The following is a 26526-nucleotide window of genomic DNA, read 5'->3' on the forward strand; positions in this document are numbered from 1 at the left end:
AAAGTGCTTTAAGAATTCAAACTAGTGATTCTCCAACCAAAAAAATATGTGAATTAAGAGATGTATTTATAAACAACCATCCACCACCTTACCCAATTAGAGCTAGAAGATTGTTTGAGTTGCTGAATATAAATATACAAGTGCCTGTAATAGTAAAATCACCTCCTCCCTGGACAACGAATAAAATGAGAATTTGCACACACCTCAAGTATTTATCAAAAAGTAACTCATACACACCAGAACACCATAGACAACATACAATAGAGCATATAAATCGAAAAGGTCCACATTACGTAATATATAAAAATGGATCTAAATCAGAACACGGAGTAGGATATGCTGCAGTGTCCCAAGACAAAACTTATCAGTTCTCTCTTCCTAATAATGCTTCTGTATTTACAGCAGAATTGTATGGAATTGCATCAGCTATAAAAATAATCAAAGAATCGTCATTCAATAATTTTGTGATTTTCAGTGATTTAAGAAGCGCCATAGAAGCTATTCAAAGTTACAAATCAAAAAATAATATAGTACAACAAATTAAATGATATCTCCATAAATTATATAATAATGGAAAAAATATAGAAATATGTTGGATCCCTGCGCTTGTAGGGATCAAAGGAAATGAAGATGCAGACAAAGCAGCTAAAGCAGCAACTCACATGACAAGATCAAATGTGAATATCCCTGTTACTGATTATGTAACTCACATAAAAATGGGTATCATAAATAAATGGCAATATACGAGTATATGGGATGAAGAACCTGAAAGTAATAAACTGAAAGAAATGAAACCTAATGTTAAAAAGTGGAGTTCATCATATCAGAGCGAGAGACACACACAAGTAATTATAACATGCCTCAGAATAGGCCATACTTGTCTGACACATGGGCACTTAATGAGCAGCCCACATGGCCCGGCTCCCGAGTGCTCAGAATGCAGAGTAATAATAACGGTCAGACATGTGTTATGTGAATGTCCAAAGTATGACCAACAACGAATGTCTACTTTTGGAAATAGATCAATGAAAGAAATTTTGTCGGAATCTTTCACATTTTCAATCGTTCCAATTTTGATGTTCTTGAAGAACTGTAATTTAATTAATAAAATATAAAAATAAGTAAACAATAAAAGCATGAAAACCCTTTAACATTTGAATTAAAAAAAAAAGAAAAATTTTAAAATTTAGCTTAATTTATATTCTGAATTTTAATATACTGTTTTAGTATGAATGTAAGGAAGTCCGAGTAAATGTATTTATTGTATGAGAGGATGTGCCTATGTGCAGTTTTTAATTTCATTTTAAGATCTATGGGGTCCTAGCGCTCAACTTCAAGCCTGGACCAAGTATTTTAATCAAATCCTTTGGGCCAGCCCTATGAGAGCTGAAAGTCAGCTCAGTGGTCTGGTTAAACTACTTTAATAGTAATAATAATAATATGCTCCAGCGCAGAACAGCGGGAAAGCAACCAGAAATGTGTGTGAATAGGACCAGGTATATTTGAAACCTCTTATGATAAGTATTTGACCTCTAATCAGGAAGATTCTGATTGTGATATTTTTAATGTATATAGAGACATTGTGAAGGTTGAGGAAAACTGACAGTAAAATTGGTCTCACCAAACGATATGAAAAATTAAAAGCATTATTATCGCATCCCAGAGGAATTAAAATAGACTGCTCAGTACATTCTTTTTGGAATCACACCAGGGGAATGATATTTGCACCCCAACTGATGACGTACTCAGAAGAGAAGCTTTTAGAAGAATTAAAGGATCAAGATGTAATTAGGGTTGAAAAAATGAAGTAGAAGATCAGTGGAGCCTTAGTTCCACTTCCAAATTTAATTATTACTTTTAATTTGAAACGATTGTATACCTAATGTAATAAAAGCAGCATGGTTACGTTTTAAGGTAAAACAGTATATCCCAAGACTGAGGAGATGTTTTTATTACCAAGAGTATGGTCATATTTTAGGTTCTTTTAGGCATAAGCTACAAGGCAAGCCTGCCACACATGTTAAATGTAGTGAACCAGAGCAAGGTGTATGTTATAAAGAAGCTAGATGTATACATTGTGGAGAGAATCATTCATCTTCTTCACAGAATTGTGATGTGTACATCATGGAAAAGGAGATACAGACATTAAGGGTAACTAAACATATCACATTGAGAGAGGAGAAATATAAATGCTACCAGACATGCTTCCCCTGGCAATGTAAGGGGAAGATCAGTGGTGACCTGTACTCCCTCCTCTTTGGAGACTGTGCCAATGGTTTCTGGTACTCCTGCCTCTTCGGAGGCTGTGCCAGTGGTTACTGGCGCTCCTGACTCTTTGGAGGCAGTGCCAGAGATTCCTGGCACTCCTGCCTCTTCGGAGGTAGCCAGTGATTTCTGGCACTCCTGCTTCTTCGGAGTCAGCGCCAGTGATTTCTGGCTCTCCTCCCTTTTTGGAGGCAGTGTCAGATGTATCTGGCACTCCCGCATCTCTGGAGGCTGTACCAGCTATAACTAGTGTGTTGGCTTCTTTGGAGGCTGTATTATCAGTGTCTGGTGGTTGTCTCCCCCTGGAGCCTGCACCAGCTGTAACTGGTGCTCCTGATGCTATGGAGGGTGCACCAGTTTTGTCTAACCCTCACACCCTTCCTCAGGCAGTGCCAGCTTTGTCTGGTGTTCCTGAGATTAATAATTAAACCTTCTGAAAAGGAAGGCAGCCATAAATAATTGGTCTCATTCTGGGAAAGAGGATCCAGTTTAACAGCCTGAAAAACAAAGTAGAATTTACTCATTTTCTCCAAGGGAACTGTCAGGGATTAAGAGCTAAATGGGAAGAACTAAAGCTGCTCATATTAGGAGTGTCTCCTGTATGTATAACTTTGTAGGAGACTATGAATTGCCTGAGCCCACGAGGGTATACGGCCTATCATTCCAATTATAACATAAGTATAGGAAGCCATGGGGATGTAGCTTTATGTATTTGTAATGACACCCCACAAAATCCTATTAGTGTTCAGTCTACACTGCAAGTGATAGGTGTGCAGATCCATTTGCGAAGAAAATATACAGTATGCTCTCTCTATCTACCACCTACTATCCATTTCAGGGACCGTGAGTCATTGTTTTTCTCAAATATCTTTCAAACTAAGTATTTGATCGAAATGTTACTTTGACACAGTGTACAAGACACCACCCGTTAATTTTTGGTAATATAGTGCATTGTCAAATGGTGTTAGTTAAGGCGTTTACTCTTGACTTAATGGTGTTGCCAAGCATCGTCAAACTATTCATTTGGACGTCCTTTATCCCCATCCCGTCCCTTCCTCTCCCTTCCCCTCATCATCCCTCCCTTAACACACTTCCCTGGTCTCCCCATTTCCCCTTTCCCTTTCCTGTCTATGGGGGATAGCGGACGTTCAATTGCTTAGATTAGTCCTGCTGGCTCATGCGACTTTGCCTTTAAAAGTCAAGAGTAAACACCTTAACTAACACCATTTGACAATGCACTGTATTACTAAAAATTAGCGGGAGGTGTCTTGTTCACTGTTTCAAAGTACCATTTCGATCAAATAATTAGTTTGAAAGATATCTGAGAAAAACAATGACTTGCAGTCCCTGAAATGGATAGTAGTGAAGTCTTCCCCACTGATGAATTTCAATTGCTTAATCAACAGTTACCATGTCCCTACGTTTTTCTGAGAGATATGATTAGTAGAAACACATCGGGGTGACATTGTCACCAATCAAAGAGGAAATTGCCACTGTTCTATTATAGAAAGTGAAAATGTGGGAATCCTCAACATGGGGGAGTCTATAAATTTTCACGTTAAACAGGTACATTATCAGTAACTGATTTATCTATATGCACTGACGACTGACTTTTTTATTTTGATTTGAGAATGATAAATGATCGATTTACCAGCGACCATTTCCCAATACTGGTGAATGTAGCTTCAAATTTTCCATCTTCAAGGCTACCTAAATGGAACATTGGTAAAGCTGATGGGACAAGATTCCAGGAACATAGCTCAATAGATGAGTCAGCTGATGACTTTTCCTGTGTAGATGATGATCTTGACTTTTTGAATACGATTACATTTTCGGCTGGTCTTCAGTCAGTACCTAGGACTTTAGGCATATTTATCTGCCGACCAGTTCCGTGGTAAATGCCAGGAAACATTTAGAACTATGAAATCATCTTTCACCAGGTATCTGTATGGAAATTAAAAAGGCAGGAAGGGAATCTTGGACAATTTTCGTGTCGTCGCTAAATTCAAAAATACCCTTGACTTTGGTTTGGAAAAGAGTTGAAAGAATAGCAGGCAAATTTACTCCTTGTCAACCTCCAATTATCAGGATCAATGGTTGTGAAGTAGCAGCTCCCTGGTTGGTGGCAAATGAGTTTACTAAACATTTTGCTAATGTTGCAAAGAAAAATTATGACAGACCGTAGTCAGTTCAAAGAGGGCTAATGGAACAGGTTGAAATTTATTTTAATGCATTAGAGAATGAACAATATAATGTGCCTGTTACTATGAGAGAATCTGAATCAACCTTAAGTAAATGTAGTGAAATAGCTCCGGTACTGGATGATATAACATATTCAGTAATTCAGCATACCCCCGAAAATACCAGACTTTATATATTAAGCCTAATTAACAGAATTTTCCAAGAGCATTTCTTCCCTAAGCTATGGGAGAAGTTAAAATTACTGCCATTTGTGAAACCAGGGGAAGACCTATTCGAGACAGAATTATCGTGCCATTGCACTGACATCATGCCTGTGTAAGATCGTGGAAAAAATTGTGAACACGTTTGAGGTGGTACTTCGAGTATGGTAAATATCTGTCGCCTGCTCAGTTTGGTTTTGGAAGTATGCACTCCACAACTGATGTGCTGGTTCGAATGGAATCTTCGTATTTGATGCTTTTGCTAACAAACAGCATCACGTCACGGTTTTCTTTGATCTTGAGAAGGCTTTTGTTACAACATGGAGATATGGAATTCTGAGGGTCCTTTATGAATGTAACTTGACAGGTAATCTGCCTCTCTTTATCAAGGCTTTTTTTTTTAAATAGGTTATTTCAGGTTCAGGTAGGAGCAACAGTATCAAGTGTATTCAACCAGGAAGGAGTGCTACAAGGAAGTGTTCTAAGCGTAACCTTCTTTGCCCTGGCAATGGGGTATCCAAAATAATTCTCCGACATGTAGCTTATACTCTTTGTTGATGACCTTTTGATATCTTTTGCAGCAACCAGGATGGCAGTGGCTGAACGCCTCCTCCTGCTCTGCATTGATAATATAGTAAAATGGCCTGAGATGAATGGTTTTAGATTTTCTGCTAGTAAAACATTAACCATGAACTTTAGGGGTATAAGAGGATTCCATCCTGATCCAGATCTATTCATATGGGCAGAGAATCCCATCTGTTGGTGAAGCAAGGTTTCTTGGGTTGATTTTCGATGGCAAGCTGACTTTGATTCCACATGTGAAGTATATCAAAACAAAATGCTTGAAAGCAATGAATATGCTGAAAGTTCTGTCTCACACTTCTTAGGGTGCAGATCGAACTCAGATGCAGAGACTATCCAAATCTTTAGTCTTTTCAAAATTAACCTATGGGTTTGAAGTGTGCAACTCTTCAAAGCCCAGTAGCCATAGAATGCGTAATTCAATCCATCATGGAGGAATAAGATTAGTTATAGGAGCATTTAAATCATCTTCTACTGAGAGCAAGCTTGTAGATGCTGGTGAGATGCCTCTGGATCTACATTACCAACGTCTGCTGGTTCGGAGCTGGTACAGATTTCAGAGGCTTCCTAGGTCCTTAACCAGCATTTGTATTAGAAATTAAGGTATTGGCAGTTTTATGAAAATCACCTCAAGCAACCTCAACCAGTAAAATGTATTATCAGGGAATTAAACATGCCAAAGATGGAGATTTTAAAGGCTAGGTATTCTGTTAGTCCCCCTGGAACCTTCCAGAGGTAAAATTTTTGTAGATATTTTCATTTTACCAAGACAGAAATGTCCAATGAGACCATGCAGTCAGTATTTTTAGGTCATTCCTTGCAAATGATAACTCCGTAGCAGTTTTCCTGGAGGGCTCAAAGTCAGCTTTGGAGTGGCCTTCCCTGATATAGAAAGAAGCTCAGATTATCATCTGTTACATCTTTTTTTTTTCAGCAGAACTGCGTGCAATTTTAAAGGCCCTAAAGGAAATTTTAACTCGAAATGGAAATAGTTTTACTGTACATTATGACTCGAGAAGTGTTTTTCAGTCGTTGGAATCTTTTAACTCTTTAAACCCTCTGATTGAAGAGATATTGAAATGGCTGCTTTTAGTGAAAAGAAGAGGTAAAATTAATTTTTGCTTTCTGCCTTCCCATGTTGGGGTGGTGGGAACGAGCAAGCTGATCAACTTGCTAAGTCAGCAGTCACCTCCCTAGAACCCAGATATCTACTACTACTGTATATCGTGATGTATATCCTCTAGTAGATCAGAAAATTAAAAAGTGTTGGCAGTTTGGGAAAATATTTTAACGAACCAAAAAATGCGCAGTAATACGTCATTAGTGTCTCCTTGGTCATATCCCTATTTGCCAAGGAGACTAGAAACAATCTTGTGTAGGTTAAGGATTGGACATACAAGACTCACTCTGGGTTCTTGATGTCAGTGAAGATCCTCCATTCTGCGATGACTATTTTGTACCCTTGACTGTGAGACATATGCTGGTCGAATGTCCTAGTCTTGGGAATCTGAGACTAGGTTCCTGTCCGGGGGACGTGACAGGGAAGGACATTTTATCCTAGCTACAATTCTCGATGTGGATTGTAATATGGAGCAGTTATATATCTTTGTGAGGGAGGCGGGCCTCCTTACCAGAATTTAGATCATATACACATAAAGTATGTGTATATATAGGGGTGATATATTTTAACATATACAGTACATGTATACTGTATATATTTTTAGATGTTTTTTATATGAAACTCCTTTTAAACTTATTTATTTTTAGTTCCGTGTTTAGTTTTATTACTGCGTCAGTAACCTAGGTATATTGTAACGCCAGTTTTAATAGACATAAATCAATGAATCATCCCTTTTGCATTATTTGCCATTTTGAGGTGACTCCCTCCCTGACAGAAACATGCTGTGAAAAGTGAAGGGCCGAGGCATAGAGGTGAAAGATACTGGAAGAGGAGGAAAGCATGGCTCATCCTAGAAAGACGTGACAAGCTTTTGTTTTAAAAGTTATAGATTAAGAAACCACATTTGTTTAGCGAAGAGTTTCCTTGTTTTTCATAGCTTTCTGAAGCCTAGAAGAAACATAAGAGTCATAGATGAAAGAATGTATTATCATTAATTGCTTGCAAAGCTGAGTCAGGTGATAATCACAGAGAAAATTGATGAAATTCTTAAACTTATTTATAGTATATACACGTTTGCCGAATAGATAAATCAAATATTATTGTTTGATTATTTACATTAATATATAAATTTAGTGCGTGAGTGAAACTAAATTTTTTCCCAATCCGTAAATTTATAGATTATTGTTATCAGCCTTAGAGATTTTATCAGGTTTCTCTTCCATTGTCATCCTTACTCAGCTTTGACAGCCAGTAATTACAGTATATATTCTTTACACTAAGAAACCTCTTCATGACTCATAGGCTTTAGAAACTCGTCGCTAATAAAATGTTTCTGAACCAACGATCGTCTTTTTCTGCTAAGAATTAGATTTTCAAAACATCTGTCTACTTCCACCGTAATTCGAAGAAGAAACTTCGAGTGCAGTGACGTGCGAAAGAGGGAAAAGCAGGCAAAGCCAGAGCAAGAGCCCAAGGCTTCATTGGACGTGATGGTTTTCGTAGAATATAATTTCGAACTTTTTGACGATTGAAGTAATGGAATGAGCGTTAGCCAATCGCCCGCGTAAGACGACTGTCAACAAATTATTTTAATGAGTGAAATCACGATGAACGAAGACAGTCCGCCAGTCTTGAACAAGGTGTCGCCATACAGTAATTGAAGATCAGATCAAGAATGCCCTTAGCAACCTTGGTTACTCTTGTGTAGAAAAATGTCATTCAAAACTCACTTCTAACGTTTAACAAATGTTCATAGAAAGAAGTTTGTAAACTGGGTAAGATCGTTTGACCTAAACCAGAACAACGAATTCCAGTGTATATACAATTATTCTATGTACAGTCGCCAATAAAAGTGAAGTAACAGTTTCCATTAGCTTTCGTTCATCGAATGTCCCTTTTTTTCCGAAAATGCATGATCTCATAAAATTTACTCTAGGATATGACTATTCAGTACAAATTTTATAATAATATATATATATATATATATATATATATATATATATATATATATATATATATATATATATATATATATATATATATATATATATTATATATATATATATATATATATATATATATATATATATATATATATATATATATGTTCTATATATATAATGTGTGTGTGTTCTGTTTAATCTGTTTAATCTGCAGTACTAAAACGATTAGTTACTCAATAACACCGTGTATGTACGAAGTTATTGTAATTTCTCAGGTGGATGCGTTTAGAGATTTTACAGATAAGAGTATAGATTTGTGGTTGTAGTGCTGCTTATCACGACGACCATATTTATCCTGTTTTCCTTTATGAACAGGATTATTATTGCATCATCACAAGTGGTAATGGTAATTCAGTTTCGACAAATTTATGTTTGTATTTAGGTGTCATTAGTTAGCTGACTTCACTGGCAAGGTAGGTCGCACAAATTTAGTTAAAATCGCAAGAGTTTGCTCGATGGTGTGAGAGGACCGAGCACTTTTTGGCGTATCGACTACCACTCTCCGCTCACTTTGACGTTGGCATGGATAATATGTTCATCTGTTTGAAAGGAAAACTTTATTATATTTGTAAGGCATATCTTTTGAACTAATAACCGAGGGTCATTTTTCTGACATTACTATTCAGTATAGGTTATAAGTGCGGAAGTTCCTTGTTTGTTTATTACTTGCTTTATCAAAAACAAAACTGGATCACTTTAAACTTACTAAATTTGTTTTCAAGTTTTGATTTAATTTTCTGATATGTTTCGTGCAGTAAATGATCTCGTTTTATTTCTCCAAATTTTCCTGAGAGCTTGGTGTATATAATATATATATAATATATATATACACACACACACACACACACACATATACATATATATATATATATATATATATATATATATATATATATAATATATCTGTTCTCTAGCCTACTGATGTTATCATGCTGCACTAAATACCAGAAAACTGTAATTAACAAAATAAAGATAGTGAAGGTTAATGTTCATTGGTAACTAAGTGTTTATCATAGTGACGAATGAAGAATTAAAGAAACTAGAGTGTGTAAGAAAATCAGCTGTGCATAGGTCTAGGTCTTTATTGTTTGCATAACTATTTACATTGATACTTTTCGCTCGAGTTCCATTTAAATCTGAGGCATTTCCTCTTTTATTTCTTATTGTCGTCTTTCCTTTTGAAATTGCAGTGCTTGCTGTTTACGAAGTTACTCTCATAAAAAGTAAATCGTTATCAAGGTTAACTTAGTCTGTCAACACGAAGAATTCCTGACTATGCGTCCACTCCAACAGTTCAGAGTTAGCTTATACCGCTAACATGGCTTCACTACTTGCCTCTAAGCCAAAAGGCATCCTAGGCTAATATTTTAGCTCTTTTGTTTTGCAGGATATAAAACTTATTACGTGAACTGTAGATCCCAAGTTATTTATGGTAGCAGATATCTTTGTACAGATTTTTCTCTTGATTGCTTTCTCGATGAAAATCAGTGTACAAGCATATAAATAGACTATTCAAGAAAGTAAGAACGACAATAGCCTAAAGTTGAGTTTCTCCACCTTTTTACTATCATCGAATGTTAACTACCGAATCAACTTAAGACTAGAGCATAAACTTCTTATAAAATAAATTGGAATGCCATGGTCACTTCATATTTTATGCAGCGTGTAAAACGCGATCTACGCTGCCCTGCCATCCGGTGCCCAAGAATCAGTGAACCGACTCATCACTCTCCACCCCCCTTCCCTTCACAAGTCAACCACCAATTCTCTCTCTCTCTCTCTCTCTCTCTCTCTCTCTCTCTCTCTCTCTCTCTCTCTCTCTCTCTACTTCTGAAATGTACTTTACAAATAAATTATTACTCGGCCTCTTAAAAAAAATTCAATGAATTGAGTAGCTCCATAAATCTGCCCATGATTACACAATAGTAGACTTTGCTCTCTCTCTCTCTCTCTCTCTCTCTCTCTCTCTCTCTCTCTCTCTCTCTCTCTCACATCATAATACTGCAATCATTAATCAGTTGTTTCACATGATTTTACTTGAATATAGCCTAAATTTTAAAAATTCTATCTCACTATATAAAATTGTGCTTCGTAGCATCAATGCATTCTACTTCATTTTGGTGTCATTACGTCATTAATGTCACTACAAATACAACTTGAACGAATAATGTAGAGGCTGTTACGACATTAAAGTTTCGTATCAGTGATTCCAGAACTTCTGTAGAATCTTCATGATTCAGTGTTATGGGAAGTCAAGCAAACAACAAACCTGATAGGAATGAAACCGACCCCCTTTCTATGGTTGCCAGATGTCACCATTATTGAGCAATATGTGCCGGAAGACTTAAGAAAACTGTTGCTTCAGTTTTGTTGCCAAGTGTACATAGGCGTACAGAATAATTTCTTTTGTCTCGGGGAAGGAACTTCTGCTCTCATTATTTTTTTTTCTCTATTTGTTTTACGATATTTTCACTAATGATACAGACCCACTAAAAATCTTATATATATATATATATATAATGTTAGGAGTTATCTTCTATATATATATATATATATAATGTTAAGAGTTATCTTCTCCCTTTATGTTCTTTGTTGTATGTTTTGTATGGAATTTAGTCTTTCTCTTCTTACCTTGGTTTTTTTCGAGGTGTCCTTCAGATCGCTTCGCGGATGATGTGCTATCTTTGTATATTTATTATTTTTAAGTATTGATATCTCTCAGAAAGACGTATAGAGACGAGATCGGTAATTTCTTCTCTTTAATTAGGACTTAGTATTATAAAGATCAGTACAAAATTAACAAGTTACAATGATAGAAAACGAATCACTCTTGACTCAGTCTATATGGGGAACACGGAAGCGAGGGGAGACGTACTCTCCCTTGAAGGACACAGTTCTGGACTCTCCTCTCCTCGTCGGTCTCTAACTCGTCGAACTCCCAGAAAACTTGCTATCTGCAATCTCCACCTCCTTCTAGCCTTATTGGAAGGATTAATCAGCAAGGCCTCCCCTTCAAGTAGCTGATTGGAAGGACTGTAGTGGGTGTGATTCAAATCTCTCCTTAGAGGACTTGATTGGAGGTGATCTTAGGAGGGTGTGTGAAAGACCCCACCCAAACATAATTGATTGGAGGTTGAAGAAGTGCATCACTTGGGCCAACCCCCAAATTCCTGGAACTTCCACGAAAACGCCTTCCTGAGAAGGCAGGGCTATAGAACCAGCTGCTGTAAGCATTTAGGCAGTGCTGACTCATGTTTTGGTTAGCTTCAATCGCAAGGCCATTATTTCTCACTTTTACGACTGTTTTTATGGCTTCAACACGATATACTGCAATGGTTCATGTAAACATCCCGCATATTGATAACACGATACAACAGCATTTGGGCGTTATCACTGTGTTCTTTGCCTCTCTCTCTCTCTCTCTCTCTCTCTCTCTCTCTCTCTCTCTCTCTCTCTCTCTCTCTCTCTCTATAATTTCCCTATCTATTCTACACCACAACATCACTCGGTCACACTACCTCACACTGCCCTCAGTGTGACAAAAAGTATACAGTTCAATGGATGATTGCAAAATCACACAAATAAAATAAAGTATTTATATGATTGCCCATGAAGTCAATTCTCATAAAAAATATTTAAATTGCACAAACTGTGTCAATGCACTAATGCAAAAAAATCAATTAAGAATATATGGTAGAAAATTCACATATATTATATCATGAATCAAAAGAGATACATATACATAAAAATACATATATATTGAATTATTATACTGTAAAAATGGTTAATTGTTTTAACACATAATGCAAATAATAATACATAAAGAATTCAGTAGTAAATTATGTCTATAAGATCATTTTACTCTTCATGGGCCCTTTTTATTTCTGTTATAATTTTCTCAATATTTGAAATTACCACACGTTTGACCAAAATTGCAAACACTATTATTACAATAATGATTATGACCAAATTGAACAGAGACAGAGCTGGTGAAACATTTTCTTTGTAATAGAAAAATTCATCTACTAAACCCAACTCTTTTATTTGTTTTAACTCTAACTGAGACAGTTTAAATTCTTTAACTTCACTAGAGTAGTTCATGTATGGGTTATTTTTATGGATTGTGGTTTCTGTGAAGACATGAGGTTCATAATATAATTTATTAGGAATAACTAACTTACATGTCTTATCAAAAGCATGGACATTATTGAAATTAATTTCAGTACTTATATTATGGCAATTAATAGTTGCTGTTACTGAACTCAATGAAAACACAAAAACTGACTGTTCTACTAGGATGGAAACAAAATCATGTTTGGATAATTGTGTACGCAGTACTGTCTCTTGATTTTTGTTTTCAATTATTTCTTGAACACAAGGATAGGCATTAGTAGTTTCATACAGGTTGTCAAGGTTGCAAATATACTCTTTATCTTTCAAAAGTATACAGTCTCTTAATTGAGCATCAGTAATAAATGACACCATTAGTCCATGTTCTTCTAATGCAAAATTGATGCGGTTGACATTTGAGATAATTACGTTTTCCTTTATCAACATGGGAAAAGGATGTATGGACATCAATACACCTGCCTCTTTTTGATTAAAAGGTAGTATTAGAATATTATTTTTAACTACCTTGCCCCTCGAAGTAGGTTCCTTCACGTGGTGAGGGGGTAAGGGGCCCTGGCTTTTCTTCTTCGTTCTTATGAAGAATAAGAGCCCGGGCCCTGACGGATCACCTACAAACCTTTCGATTTAAATAGCGTGGATATTTTCACTTTCGTACAAATTTCTTGGACCTGGTAAATAGGAAAAGGTATCATAGCTGGGATTGGGTTTATATCCGAAGCTAAATAGTGAGAACTGTGGCAGGACCATCAACTGCCCGATAATGTTCGGACCTGAGTTTTCAGGTGGAACTATTCTACGGGACTGGACCACGGATTCCAGGGGGGTCTAGTTCTGGGAATAGGACTCTTGGCATTCTGTCCGGTTTGCCCATAATGTGATTAGGGTGGGGATGATTGTATTCTAGTAATGCTCTCAGTCCTATCAAGCAGGTTGGCTTACACTTGAGCCACTCTAATCATGTTGTGCCATCCCCTTTGGGGTAGGGTAGGGATGCGGACATTTGGGAGTCGGTTCTCACTTGTGCCATTAGTGGAGGAATGAACTCCATGAAAGGCTGATGATATCTTTTTAAGGTTTTCAGGTTGTTTTTTTTTTCTCCTCCCTCAAATCTTTATGCAAAGTGAAAATAAAGATTCGAGTACCCCTGGGCCCTTTGATGGTAGTGACTCGGCACAGATGACGACCGATGGAACCTCTTGTAACAACCTTTCTTTGGAAAAAACAATAAAGAATCCAAATATAATCACACTGGAACCTTATGCTCCAGTACACAACAAATCAAAAAAAGTAAATATCGTCTTGACCCAACCTTGACTCACTTCGACTCCCTCTTTGGGAGTGGAAGTTGGTCAAGGTTTCTAACCATGGAAACAGAACAGCAAATCTCAGCCCTAAAGTTAGAAAACTTCTTATTAAAAAGACACTCAACGACAGAAATGTCGTTTAGACAAATAAAAATGAAGACGTGGCTTATAGAAGCCACAACCAAAAACCAGTCTGAGGACTATCTGTCAATAAAAAGTGTTGACAATGTAAATGTAAAAGTAAGGAAGCATGACACTATGAACAGCATTCAGGGTACTATTGTACTTCCTGAAAATAATGACGAACCAGTTGACAAAAATATACTGTTGGACTCTCTTAAAATGAGATATACCAAAATCCAAGACTGTGAGGTATATATAATACCAAGTAAACAAAATAATAAAGCATTAAGAATTGCAAAAAATAAAATTTGAGGGTCAAGAGTTACCTCAAAAAAATAAAAATTTTGGGTCAAAATAGAGAATTGAGACCTTATGTTCCCAAACCGCTACAATGTCTAAATTGTAGTAAGTATGGAAACACAAAGAAAAACTGTCGTAATGAACCTGTATGTGCTTATTGTGGATCTAACGAACATGCCACACAATGGAAATGTAGTGAACCAAAATGTGTAAACTGTGGACAGGATCATCATGCTAGGTCCAAGGAGTGTGTGTACTACATATACAATACAGAGTTGAAAATGTTGCAAGAACGAACAGGGATGTCTATCAGAGAGGCTAAATTGGAATTAAAAGTGAGAGGAATGCAAGATCCATCTAAGAAACATTCATATTCCTCAATAACAAGAGCAAAAAATGAAGCAAAAACGGAAACAGATAGAAATAACAGAGCACAGACAAGTAAATCTCAAGAAAAAATTAATAATTTAGAAATAAAAAATAAAATTGTAAAAATAAAGAAACAGGTACAAATGAGATGGATAATATTTTTTCCAATTCATTTGAAATATTAATGCAGATAGAAACACAGGAGGATGCTGCTACTAAAGTGACAGAAGAGGGTAGAGATAGACAGGAAATTAAAGATAAAAAAAGGCCTTTGGAGAGAACACCACCCAAAACGAAGAAACCAACTATTATTAGAGAAACATCAGTTAAACCAAAGATAAAGGAGATGAAAAAGGAACAAAAACAAAAACAAGCTAAGAATATACCTTTATCTCCTAAAATAATAATAGAACCTATGAAGGCAAATGTCGAGAACACTGAAGAAGTGCAAGAGAATCATACCATAGATGGTAATGATTATGTCAAGGGAGAAGAGATTACTCCTTCTCCAGTAATTGGAACAAGAGCAAATGAAAAGAGAAATACACATGATAATACTTGTGGATGTAATGATTGTTTCATTGAATTATGCAATAACAACAAAAGCATAACAAAAGATGGTTTAACAAACATTATAAGAAATTTTATGAAATATAGAAAAAGAAAACACAGATTTGAGTAACCATGAAAAAGGGTGCATGTGCATTGAGCACTTAGTCTATTATAAGGAAAAACAGATGAATGTCGTGAGTAAATTGTTAGAAAAATTCCAAATTGATAATACAAAAAAAGAGAGTAAAACCCGACCGCTATAAAAAATATTTTCAATAGTTATATTATACAATGGAACGTAAATGGTCTACAGACCAGATTACACCTAGGAGAAATACAACGGTTATTAAAAGAATATGAACCAATGATATTATGTTTGCAACATGTCAACAAAACAATATTAACGATAGGTAAATATACCTTAGCATCTGCATCAAGAGAGGAAGAGGGAAATTTAGGTACTGCTATATATGTACATAACAAAGTATGTTATGACAAAGTACCTGTAAAATTTACTGATCTGCAAACGAGTATTAGAATACGAATAAAAACGATAATTATGTAATTCATAATTTGTACAATCAACCTAATAAAAATTATGACGTTGACAAAATCAAAGAATTACTTAATAATACTAAGGAACCAACGTTAATAGTAGGTGATTTTAATGCCCACAACCCAATGTGGGACTGTAATTGTACAGAATCAAATAGAGCAGGAATTAAAATAGAGGAATTTATAGATTCATATGACATGTGCTGTATAAATGATGACGAAATCAGCACATATTTTTCTAAAACACATGGAACATATTCCTCAATTGACCTAACTCTATGTACAGCAGACATAGTAGACAGATTGGACTGGAATACAGTAGATGACTTGCATACAAGTGATCATTTCCCCATATTAATTTCTTTATTACAAAATAACCCCACGAATCATGCCCCTCGATATAACATTTATAAAGCAGATTGGGAACAATATGAATTCCACACCAGAAATATCCCACCATTTGAATATTTGAAAGACCATAATGAAACTAATGAATTTCTTGTTGATTTCATTACAAATGCTGCTGATAAAGCAATACCAAAATCCAAATCTCATCCGACAAAACACAAAGTCCCATGGTGGTCTGAAAAACTAACAGAATTAATAAAAATAAAACACCAAATTGGAAGACGACTAAATAATTTGAATAGAAAATTCAGTAAATTAAACAAAACGTTACCAATATTAGAAGGAACCTTACAAAAACTGACTATATTATTATTAGAAATTGATACATTAAAACCTCTGTATAATAAAATATCTGCAAAGTTTAAAAGAGAAGTAATACAAGGAAGAATCATTTCATGGAAAAAATATGTATCGGATCTCTCTAAAAATACTCCCCTACAAAAAATATGGGAAAAATTCAGGAAAATAAATGGTACCCATGTTAAACCACCTAGACATGCCATAATAAAAGATGGGAAAAGAATACTTGATCCTAAAGAAATTAGTAATGTAATAGGTGAAAATTTAGCAAAAGTAAGTAGCAACAAAAATTTAGATGAGCATTTCCGCACAAAGAAAAATAATATAGAATTAATAACAATAAATTTTGAAACAGTAGAAGATATATATTATAATAGAAAATTTAGTATGGAAGAGCTAGAATTTGCTCTGTTGAACAGCAATAAATCTGCCCCTGGAGGTGACAATATTTGTTTTGAAATGATATGCCATTTAGCACCTTTGGCAAAGACATACTTGTTAGAGTTTTATAACCACTTATGGCTTAGAAATTTATTTCCTGATGAATGGCGTAAAGCTATAATTATTCCAATCCCCAAACCTGGAAAAGATCCCAGTAATGTAAGCAATTACAGACCAATTTCTTTAACAAGTTGTATGTGCAAATTACTAGAGAAAATGGTAAATGCTCGACTAACATGGCACATAACGAGAAAATAAAATTTTAACTCCCACTCAGTTTGGGTCACAGTGTAACAGATCTACATTAGATTCTCTCTGTAACTTAGAAGACCATATACGCAGAGGTTTTGAACGAAAACAAATTACTGTAGCTGTCTTTTTTGACATTGAAAAAGCATATGACACTACATGGAGGTATGCTATATTAAAAACTTTACAAAACAACAACATCTGTGGACATTTACCTAGGTTTATACAAAACTTTTTGACAAATCGCAGTTTTCAGGTGAGAATTGATGATGTTCTGTCTAGAACATTTCCTCTAGAAAATGGTGTTCCACAGGGAAGCGTCCTTAGTGGCACACTGTTTACGTTAGCAATTAATGATATCAGTAAAAATCTACCTACTGGTATTAAAAGTAACCTGTATATGGATGATTTTGCCATATATTATTCAGCATCTCGAATAAAACATGCAGAACGAATCATTAATAAAAGCATAGTAAAAATAGATGAATGGGCTTTATCTGTGGGCTTTAAATTTTCCATAGATAAAACCCAAGCAATCATGTTTTATAAAAACAAAAAATGGAAAAAAGGAGAGGAAATAGACTTAGAAATCAGAAACCATAGTATACCAATTGGCCAAACAGCAAAATTTTTAGGATGAGTATTTGATACTCACATGAACTGGAAAGCCCACATAACATACATGAAATCAAAATGTAAAAGAGCATTAAACCTAATTAAAAAACTGTCGAACACTACTTGGGGAGCCGATAGGCATACCCTTACTTTATTGTATAAAGCAACAGTGCTGTCTATCGTTGATTATGGAAGTGAAATATATGGCTCGGCATCAGACGCAACGCTGAAAACGGTAGACCCAATTCATAATGAGGGTCTTAGAATATGTTCAGGAGCTTTTCGATCATCACCAACATCTTCTCTACAAGTTGAATGTGGTGAACTACCTCTGTCTCTCCATAGAGAGCTAGTAATGATGAAGAGTGCTCTGAGAATTCAGACAAATGATTCTCCAACCAAAAAATTATTTGGATTAAGAGATGTGTTTATAAACAATCATCCACCTTCTTTCCCAATTAGAGCTAGAAGATTGTTTGAGTCACTAAATATGTATATACAATTGCCAGTAATGTTAAAATTGCCTCCTCCTTGGACAATGAATAAAATGAGAATATGTACACACTTGAAATATTTATCAAAAATCATTCATATACTCCAGAATACCAAAGACAACATGCAGTAGAGCATATAATCCGAAAAGGTCCACATTACTCGATATACACTGACGGATCTAAATCACAATATGGAGTTGGATATGCTGCGGTATCCCAAAACAAAACGTATCAGTTCTCCTTCCCAGACAAAGCCTCTGTATTTACAGCTGAGTTATGTGCAATAGTATCGGCCATAAAAATAATTAGAGAAGTCTCATATAATAATTTTGTAATTTATAGCGACTCCAGAAGTGCTATAGAAGCTATTCAAAGCTATAATCCCAAAAATAATATTGTACAACATATAAAGTTCTCAATCCATAAATTGTATAATAAGGGAAAAAATATTGAAATATGTTGGATCCCTGCCCATGTAGGGATTAAGGGAAATGAAGAGGCTGATAAAGCAGCTAAAGAAGCGGTCCACATGACAAGAACAAATGTAGACATCCCTATCAGTGACTATACAAAATATATAAAAACAGTCATTGTAAAAAATGGCAAAATATATGGAACGAAGAACCTGAAAATAATAAATTAAAACAGATAAAATCCAGTGTTGGAAAATGGAATTCGTCATATCAAAGAGAGAGACAAGCACAAGTAATTCTGACACGTCTTCGAATAGGCCATACTCGTTTGACACATGGACACTTAATGAACAGTCCATGTGGCCCTCTTCCCAAATGCCCAGATTGCAATGTGCTGATAACAGTTAAGCATATACTGTGTGAATGTCCAAAATATAACGTGCAGCGATTATCAAATTTTGAAATAGACCGATAGAAGAAATTTTGTCAGAATCTTCAACGTTCTCAATAGCACCCATTTTAATGTTCATGAGAAGCTGCAAATTAATTGGAAAAATATAAGAAAAAAACAATCAATCAGTAATGAATTTTAAAACAAGTAAATTTTATGATTTTACTTAATTTATTTTAAATTTTAATATACCTTTTAGTGAGTATGTATGGAAGCATGAGTTTAAATGTATTTATTGTGTGAGTGTGTTCCAGTATGAAAGCGTATGCCTTTTACAGCTTTTAATTTCATTTTCATTTTCGTTTATCATCATTGACAAGTGACCTATTAGGTCCCAGTGCTAGGCTTCTAGCCTAGACTTGTCATTCCATCCTAATCCTTCGGGCCAGCCCTATGAGAGCTGATGGTCAGCTCAGTGGTCTGGTTAAACTATTTTAATAATAATAATAATTTAACTACCTTGGTGGTTATCAAATTATAATAGACCATTATATCCTTTACCATAGGGGTATAATGTCCTTCTACCAAAAAATCACTAATTATGCCTATTCTCTTGGATTTATTAATGTTGGACTTAATATTCCTTTATAAGCTAACAAAATGGCATTTAACAGATCTTTATGGTCTTGCAATACAATCCTAACATTGTTCATAAATGTAATTAAATGTTGTTCATCTGTTATTATCTTAATCTCTTTGGTAATATTTGTGTTCACTTGATTAATAAATTCCTTTATTTTTTTCAATTCCTCACTGTTTAAGTTTTGAGAGCTTATAATCTTATTTAACACAATGCCCCTTGTTGCTGCCCATTTCTCCAGTTTGTCTATACGGGCACTTTCTTTTTCTACATTAGAGTCCGTAGCGACTCCAAACAATTGATTAAGTGCTGTTCCTATAAAAGGTAAGAGGGATCGTTTGGATCTTGTATTTAACACACTTCCTATGTCATTATCTAGTTTTTCCAACAATGGTAAAACACTGTTATTTTCACTTTTCCTAATTAATGATTTTAATTCCCTTTGGACATCTTTCAATGTCATTTCATTGATAAGCACTGATGTAATGTCAATACTCACTATGCCCAAGTCCTTTATTAATTTCACAGATCCCTTTTTCTCTAGTAGTGCACCCTTCCGGATCACCACCTCAGATGACACATAAAGCAGTGTTATGATAACCAAGAAGAACCGCATGTTTGTATCTGTAAGAATAAGCCTTATCAGATATTCTGTATACATGAAGTATTTTAATGCCTACACATTGTTTATATCTAACAGTTCAACACTTTACATAAATTTATCTTTTTCTTAAATTGTATTTGTTATTTATTGGTTCCTGTTTATCTTCTTTCAGTAATTCAACTATTCTCTTATTGGACCAAGAGTCTGTTTTTATTACCTTTACATGATTGTTATGAACAATTCTTTCTTTTAGAGCACTCTCATTTATGATCTTTAGCTTATTTAACTTCAACACTTCTAATACCCTATAAGGACCATTAAACTTTGAAGACACTTTTATATTAGGACCTTCTGGAACATGATTCTGAACATATACCTGAGCACCTACTACAATTTTTGTTTTAGCTGTATTTTTGTCATAGTACTTTGCTTGGACACTCTGAGCTTCCTTAAGTCTAGTCCTCGTCTGTTTGATCGTTTCATACGTACGTCTAGTTTTCCAGGCAATATATTCATCGTAGTTATAAGTATGTCGGGGTGGTGTGGCATCATCTAGTAACGTATTTGGTAGTCTCTTCTCGTATCCGTATAACAAGTAGTGTGGTGATTCTCCTACTGTCTCATTTACAGTATTGTTTATAGTAAACTGTACGTCTTCCAAAGCTAAATCCCAGTCTTCTGTATTAGGTTTAACTAAAGTTTTCAGGATATCCTTTATTTTACGATTCGTTCTTTCTACTGCTCCGTTTGAACTTGGTTTATATGCTGTGATTTGACATTTATTTATCTCATAAAATTCACATAATTTTCTAAAAGTTCACTAGTAAATTCTGCTGCGTTATCAGAAAGAACTTGTGGACATAAATGTCTCGTAATAATTCTAGATTTAAGAGCTTCTGCTACTGTAATTGCATCTCTATTTCTTACTGGTACAATCTCTACATATCTTGTTAGATAGTCTAAAAAGACTAATATATGTTTATTTCCTCTAATAGTGGTAGGAAATGGACCTAAAAAGTCCATAGATACGACCTGAAATGGATTCAACTGATGGGTATTTTTCAAGTGGAGCTTTTGGATTTACGTTGCCTTTATTTCGATTGCAAACTACACAATTTTGTACAAAGTTCTTGGCATCCTCATTACAATGGGGCCAAAAATAGTTTCTGGTTAGGATTCTGGTTGTCTTTTTGATTCCAGGATGTCCTGCTAACTTGTATGAATGTGTTAGTTCTAAAACTTCTCTGATTAGTGTTTTTGGGATGTATAGTCGAGAATAACCATTCTTCTCTGTTGGTCTTTTATACAATAATCCATTGATTAAAACAAAATCAGGTTTTAAAGATTCATCTGTCATTAGTTGTCCTATTATATGCCTGATTTCCTTCTTGTGTTTTAAACCAGCAATTCTTTGTTAAATGTCCTACTTTCTTACAAACCGTGCAGATTCTAGGTTTTCTACACTCATTTGTAAAATGATTTGTTTACCCGCAGTTTTCGCAGGCTGTCTTTGGTCTCGCCCCTTGAGCGGAATAGTTCACTTGGGTTGCAGTGTTTGTGTTTGAGTTTTGACCATATCTATAAGGTTTGTGTGGTCCACTCTTTGATAGATTGTTTCTTCCCCTTTGATCTGGATTCCATTTTCTTTTAGTATTTTGGGCATCTTTCCTTTGGAAGGTATTTGGTTTATTTCCTACTTGTCTGGAATTATCATAGAATTTATTATTCATTTTAAAATTAGGATTATTATTTCTGACTTTCCTTTCATTTTGTGCTTCTGTTGTTCCTACGAATTCCTTGGATAGATTTATCTCTTTCCTTTGGATTTCTTCTCTCATTGTCTTTAATGTTTGAAGGCTTGTTTTCTTGGGATCAAGTTTTATTTTTCTGAAAGCTTTCTTTTCCTCTTCTCCAAGAATATTATATATGGTTCCAAATGACAAGTAATTTAATACATGTCGTAGGTCAACTAAGTTATGGGCACTAGCCCCAAACTGGTCCTTGTCTCCTATAGTAATACCTGTCTTCATTAAGTCTTCGGTTATTTTCTCTATTGCATTCTCCACGCTTGCGTACAAATTAGCAATTGTTTTATATTGTGGGTTAAGAAATCTAGTTAGGTTATATAAACCGTCAGTCTGATTTACTGGTTCCCAGAGTGATAAACAAATTTCTTTAAATTTTACATAGTTATTAAGTTTGCTAAAACTTGTGGAATTCAAAGTTTTATGTGCGTCTCCATGTTCTGAGCTGACGAGCAACAAGGCTTCATTTATTTTAGCTCTTTCATCTGTTATTCCCCCTGAAATTATACGACTATCTGCATCTGCTGGCCAATGATTTACAGTATAGGATTCGAGTCTGCTTTTGTCAGGATTGGAATCATCCACCTGTCCACAGAAGCGTGTGGCGGTTGTTATGACGGCCGCCTGGTTCATGTTATAAATTTGTAAGATGTGATTATTATTAGTATTATTAGTATTGTTACTATTATTATTATTGTTAGTAGTATTAGAATGATTAACACTATTTTGGTTCTGGTTATTTGTGTTATTATTGTTAGTATTTCCTTTCACTACAGCGGAGTGGGAATTTAGTCTTGAAATTCGACTTCGTCTAATTGTCGACGGTTTTAAATCGTAATGTGAATGTCTAACAGTGTTCAGTAATTCCTCAAACACTCGTTGCATGTCCACACACAAAAAAATTATTCACTCAGATTACATGAATCAAAAAAAAAAATTTTTTTATATTGTACCAAAATTAAAAACAATTTGTCAAATTGTCACACAAAAAAAAATTAAATTCTCTATTGAGTTCAAGTGCACAATTAAAACCTTTTTCAATACACAAAATAAATTCTTATATGAAATTGGGCATCATATCATCACAAGTCATCATAATAAGTACACAAAATTATATATATAATTTCTCAATTAATCATCACCAACCGAGTGAAAAAAATAACTAATTCCCTATCTAAATTATTTACTAAATAATTAATTATCATAGAGAGAGTAATGCTGGTATTTATGCAAAAGGAATTTTATTCACAAGAGAGTTTTCTTAATTTTCAATCTTATAGCAAGATGCAAAAAAAATTATATATCTTCACTTATTTATTAAGAGAGAGAGCGGACAGTAAATTCATTTATCGCAAACTTACTTGGTTGTGTTGCTGATATCGTGATATCGCTAAATGTTGTGCCTTCCGCGGTGAGTGTTTCGCCGTCGGATCCATGTAAAAAATCTCACTATGTCTGCGTTGTTTTTCCGCTGTGGTTTTCCGCCTTCGGAATCTTGTTGAAAGTCTGTGCGCTGTTTTTCTTCAATCACTCTGTGGAAATGTCGCAAACACTGGGCTTATTATCGCTGTCGGCTTCCTGCTCAATTTGTTGACGGTAACAGTTCAAAATATTTTTGCTTCGGGACGCACTAAAACGGTTTTTATTCACACTCGATGTTCTTGTTGTAAGCTGCTATTCATAACTTTTTGTTCGCTGGAGTATTTTTATTTCTTCAGATATAGTTGGTCGTCGTCGTAAAAAATCTAAGTTTGTTTTGTAGAATTTCGTTTCACTGTAACTTAAATAATTGTACTGATAATTTCGTTAATGTTTGTTTGTTTCGTCTCACCTTCTGGATCCAAGTAAGCTGCCACCATTGTTAGGAGTTATCTTCTCCCTTTATGTTCTTTGTTGTATGTTTGTATGGAATTTAGTCTTTCTCTTCTTACCTTGGTTTCTTTCGAGGTGTCCTTCAGATCGCTTCGCGGATGATGTGCTATCTTTGTATATTTATTATTTTTAAGTATTGATATCTCTCAGAAAGGCGTATAGAGACGAGATCAGTAATTTCTTCTCTTTAATTAGTACTTCGTATTATAAAGATCAGTACAAAATTAACAAGTTACAATGATAGAAAACGAATCACTCTTGACTCAGTCTATATGGGGAACACTGAAGCGAGGGGAGACGTACTCTCCCTTGAAGGACACAGTTCTGAACTCTCCTCTCCTCGTCGGTCTCTAACTCGTCGAACTCCCAGAAAACGTGCTATCTGCAATCTCCACCTCCTTCTAGCCTTATTGGAAGGATTAATCAGCAAGGCCTCCCCTTCAAGTAGCTGATTGGAAGGACTGTAGTGGGTGTGATTCAAATCTCTCCTTAGAGGACTTGATTGGAGGTGATCTTAGGAGGGTGTGTGAAAGACCCCTCCCAAACATAATTGATTGGAGGTTGAAGAAGTACATCACTTGGGCCAACCCCCAAATTCCTGGAACTTCCACGAAAACGCCTTCCTGAGAAGGCGGGGCTATAGAATCAGCTGCTGTAAGCATTTAGGCTGTGCTGACTCATGTTTTGGTTAGCTTCAATCGCGAGGCCATTATTTCTCACTTTTACGACTGTTTTTATGGCTTCAACACGATATACTGCAATGGTTCATGTAAACATCCCGCATATTGATAACACGATACAACAGCATTTGGGCGTTATCACTGTGTTCTTTGCCTCTCTCTTTATTCTTATTTCTCTCTCCTCTCTCCTAACTCTCTCTCTCTCTCTCTCTCTCTCTCTCTCTCTCTCTCTCTCTCTCTCTCTCTCTCTCTCTCTCTCTCTCTTTTCTATCTAATTTCCCTATCTATTCTACACACAACAACATATATATATATATATATATATATATATATATATATATATATATATATACATATATACATATATTACTGTATCTATAACTGTGAGGGAGATGGGCCTCTTCAGCAAATTTTAAACATATACACACTCAGTATGTATATGTAGCATAGATGAATTTACAGGTATGATTAAATTATATATTTTTATATATTTCGTATATGAACCCTTTTTTAAATTTATTTACTCTTTTAGTTTTCTATTTGATTTTAATACGGCGTCAATAACATAGGTGTCGTGACACCAGTTGTAGTAATCACAAATCAATCAATTTTGAAAGTGAAATGTTGGTCCAGATTATAAGGAGGGCTTAGGAAAAGTTTAGGGGAAATCATCTCTGGATACTTGGTTTTGGTTAAAAGACTGGGCTCATATTTGATTTTGGCTCATTCTTACGATTTCATTCCCTCCTCGTCAGTTTACTTTCCACTTTTTGCCTACCTACATTATGTCTTGTTGACAGAGCAGCATCTGCTCCCTTCCCCCCCATCAGTGGTGTTTGTTGGTACTGTGCTATCACGTACTCTTATTGAGCCTCCGTCAGTTACCTTTACTAGTATGGCTTTCGTATTTATGGTTTTGGCGGGATTCAGCCCTCCACTTTTCAGCGTTCACACATTCTTCTGTGAACTCTGAGCATGTGAGTTTATCTGATTGTGACTTCAGTAACCAAGTCAGATTCAGTGTTTTCTGTCCCCATTTCATCCAATTCTTCTGTCAGTTGGAATGACAATGTAACCAAATTTATTTTCTTTCAAAAATCTGAGGTCATGTCACCTTAACCTCGTCTTGAAAAAGGCGTTAGGTTTTCCATCCCACGGCCTTCACAAAGAAAACAAGTGGATAGTTAATGCAAAAGTAGTACGTTCTGATTTAGAGATACCAGGATGTGATACTTTTTGCTTTTCCATGGGTAACATCAGTAAAAAACATCAACTGACTACTACCACATTTATTCTCACATAAATGGTTCAAGGATGAGTCTAGTGTGAAGAACTTCCTCATCCTAACATATGCCATGTTCAATCAAATATGAGTAATGAGCAGCTTGTCAACTAATTTACATAACTTTTAATTCACATTAGTCTAGAACTCTAGATTGTATGTTGTCACTTATTTTAATTGAGACATTTTATTTATAGAACTTTTTACATGTGTTCATTACTTTTCCAAGCTACCTTTTAATGGACTTCATTTATCACTCTTTACAATGTTTTACCACGTTCCCTTATTACTGTCTTTATTACCTTTTTAGTAGTCCTCACTCAATTTGGTAGGTGTCAGTCAGCATTGGTAGTTCCTCGTTGGACGAGTCGGTAGAGTTCTTGGCTAGCACTCTGCTAGTCCCGAGTTCGAGTCTCCGGCCGGTCAGTGAAGAATTAGAGGAATTTATTTCTGGTGATAGAAATTCATTTCTAGGTATAATGTGGTTCGGATTCCACAATAAGCTGTAGGTCCCGTTGCTAGGTAACCAATTGGTTCTTAGCCACGTAAAATAATAAGTCTAATCCTTCGGGCCAGCCCTAGGAGAGCTGTTAATCAGCTCAGTGGTCTGGTTAAACTAAGATATA

At 35.3% G+C, this 26526-nt stretch overlaps 1 protein-coding gene across 1 annotated transcript in view; it reads right to left on the reverse strand.

Moving 5' to 3' along the window:
• Window positions 1-2230: 2230 nt before the first annotated feature.
• Window positions 2231-26526, reverse strand: part of LOC136849520 (zinc finger BED domain-containing protein 5-like) — a 25671-nt gene continuing 1375 nt past the window's right edge. Inside the window, exon 2 of the mRNA XM_067122863.1 lies at window positions 2231-2604. Within this exon, the coding sequence (XP_066978964.1) occupies window positions 2231-2604 (374 nt within the window). The remainder of the gene's footprint in view (window positions 2605-26526) is intronic.

This window comes from Macrobrachium rosenbergii, chromosome 21 (assembly GCF_040412425.1).
Source record: "Macrobrachium rosenbergii isolate ZJJX-2024 chromosome 21, ASM4041242v1, whole genome shotgun sequence".
NCBI classification, from domain to species: Eukaryota; Metazoa; Arthropoda; class Malacostraca; order Decapoda; family Palaemonidae; genus Macrobrachium; species Macrobrachium rosenbergii.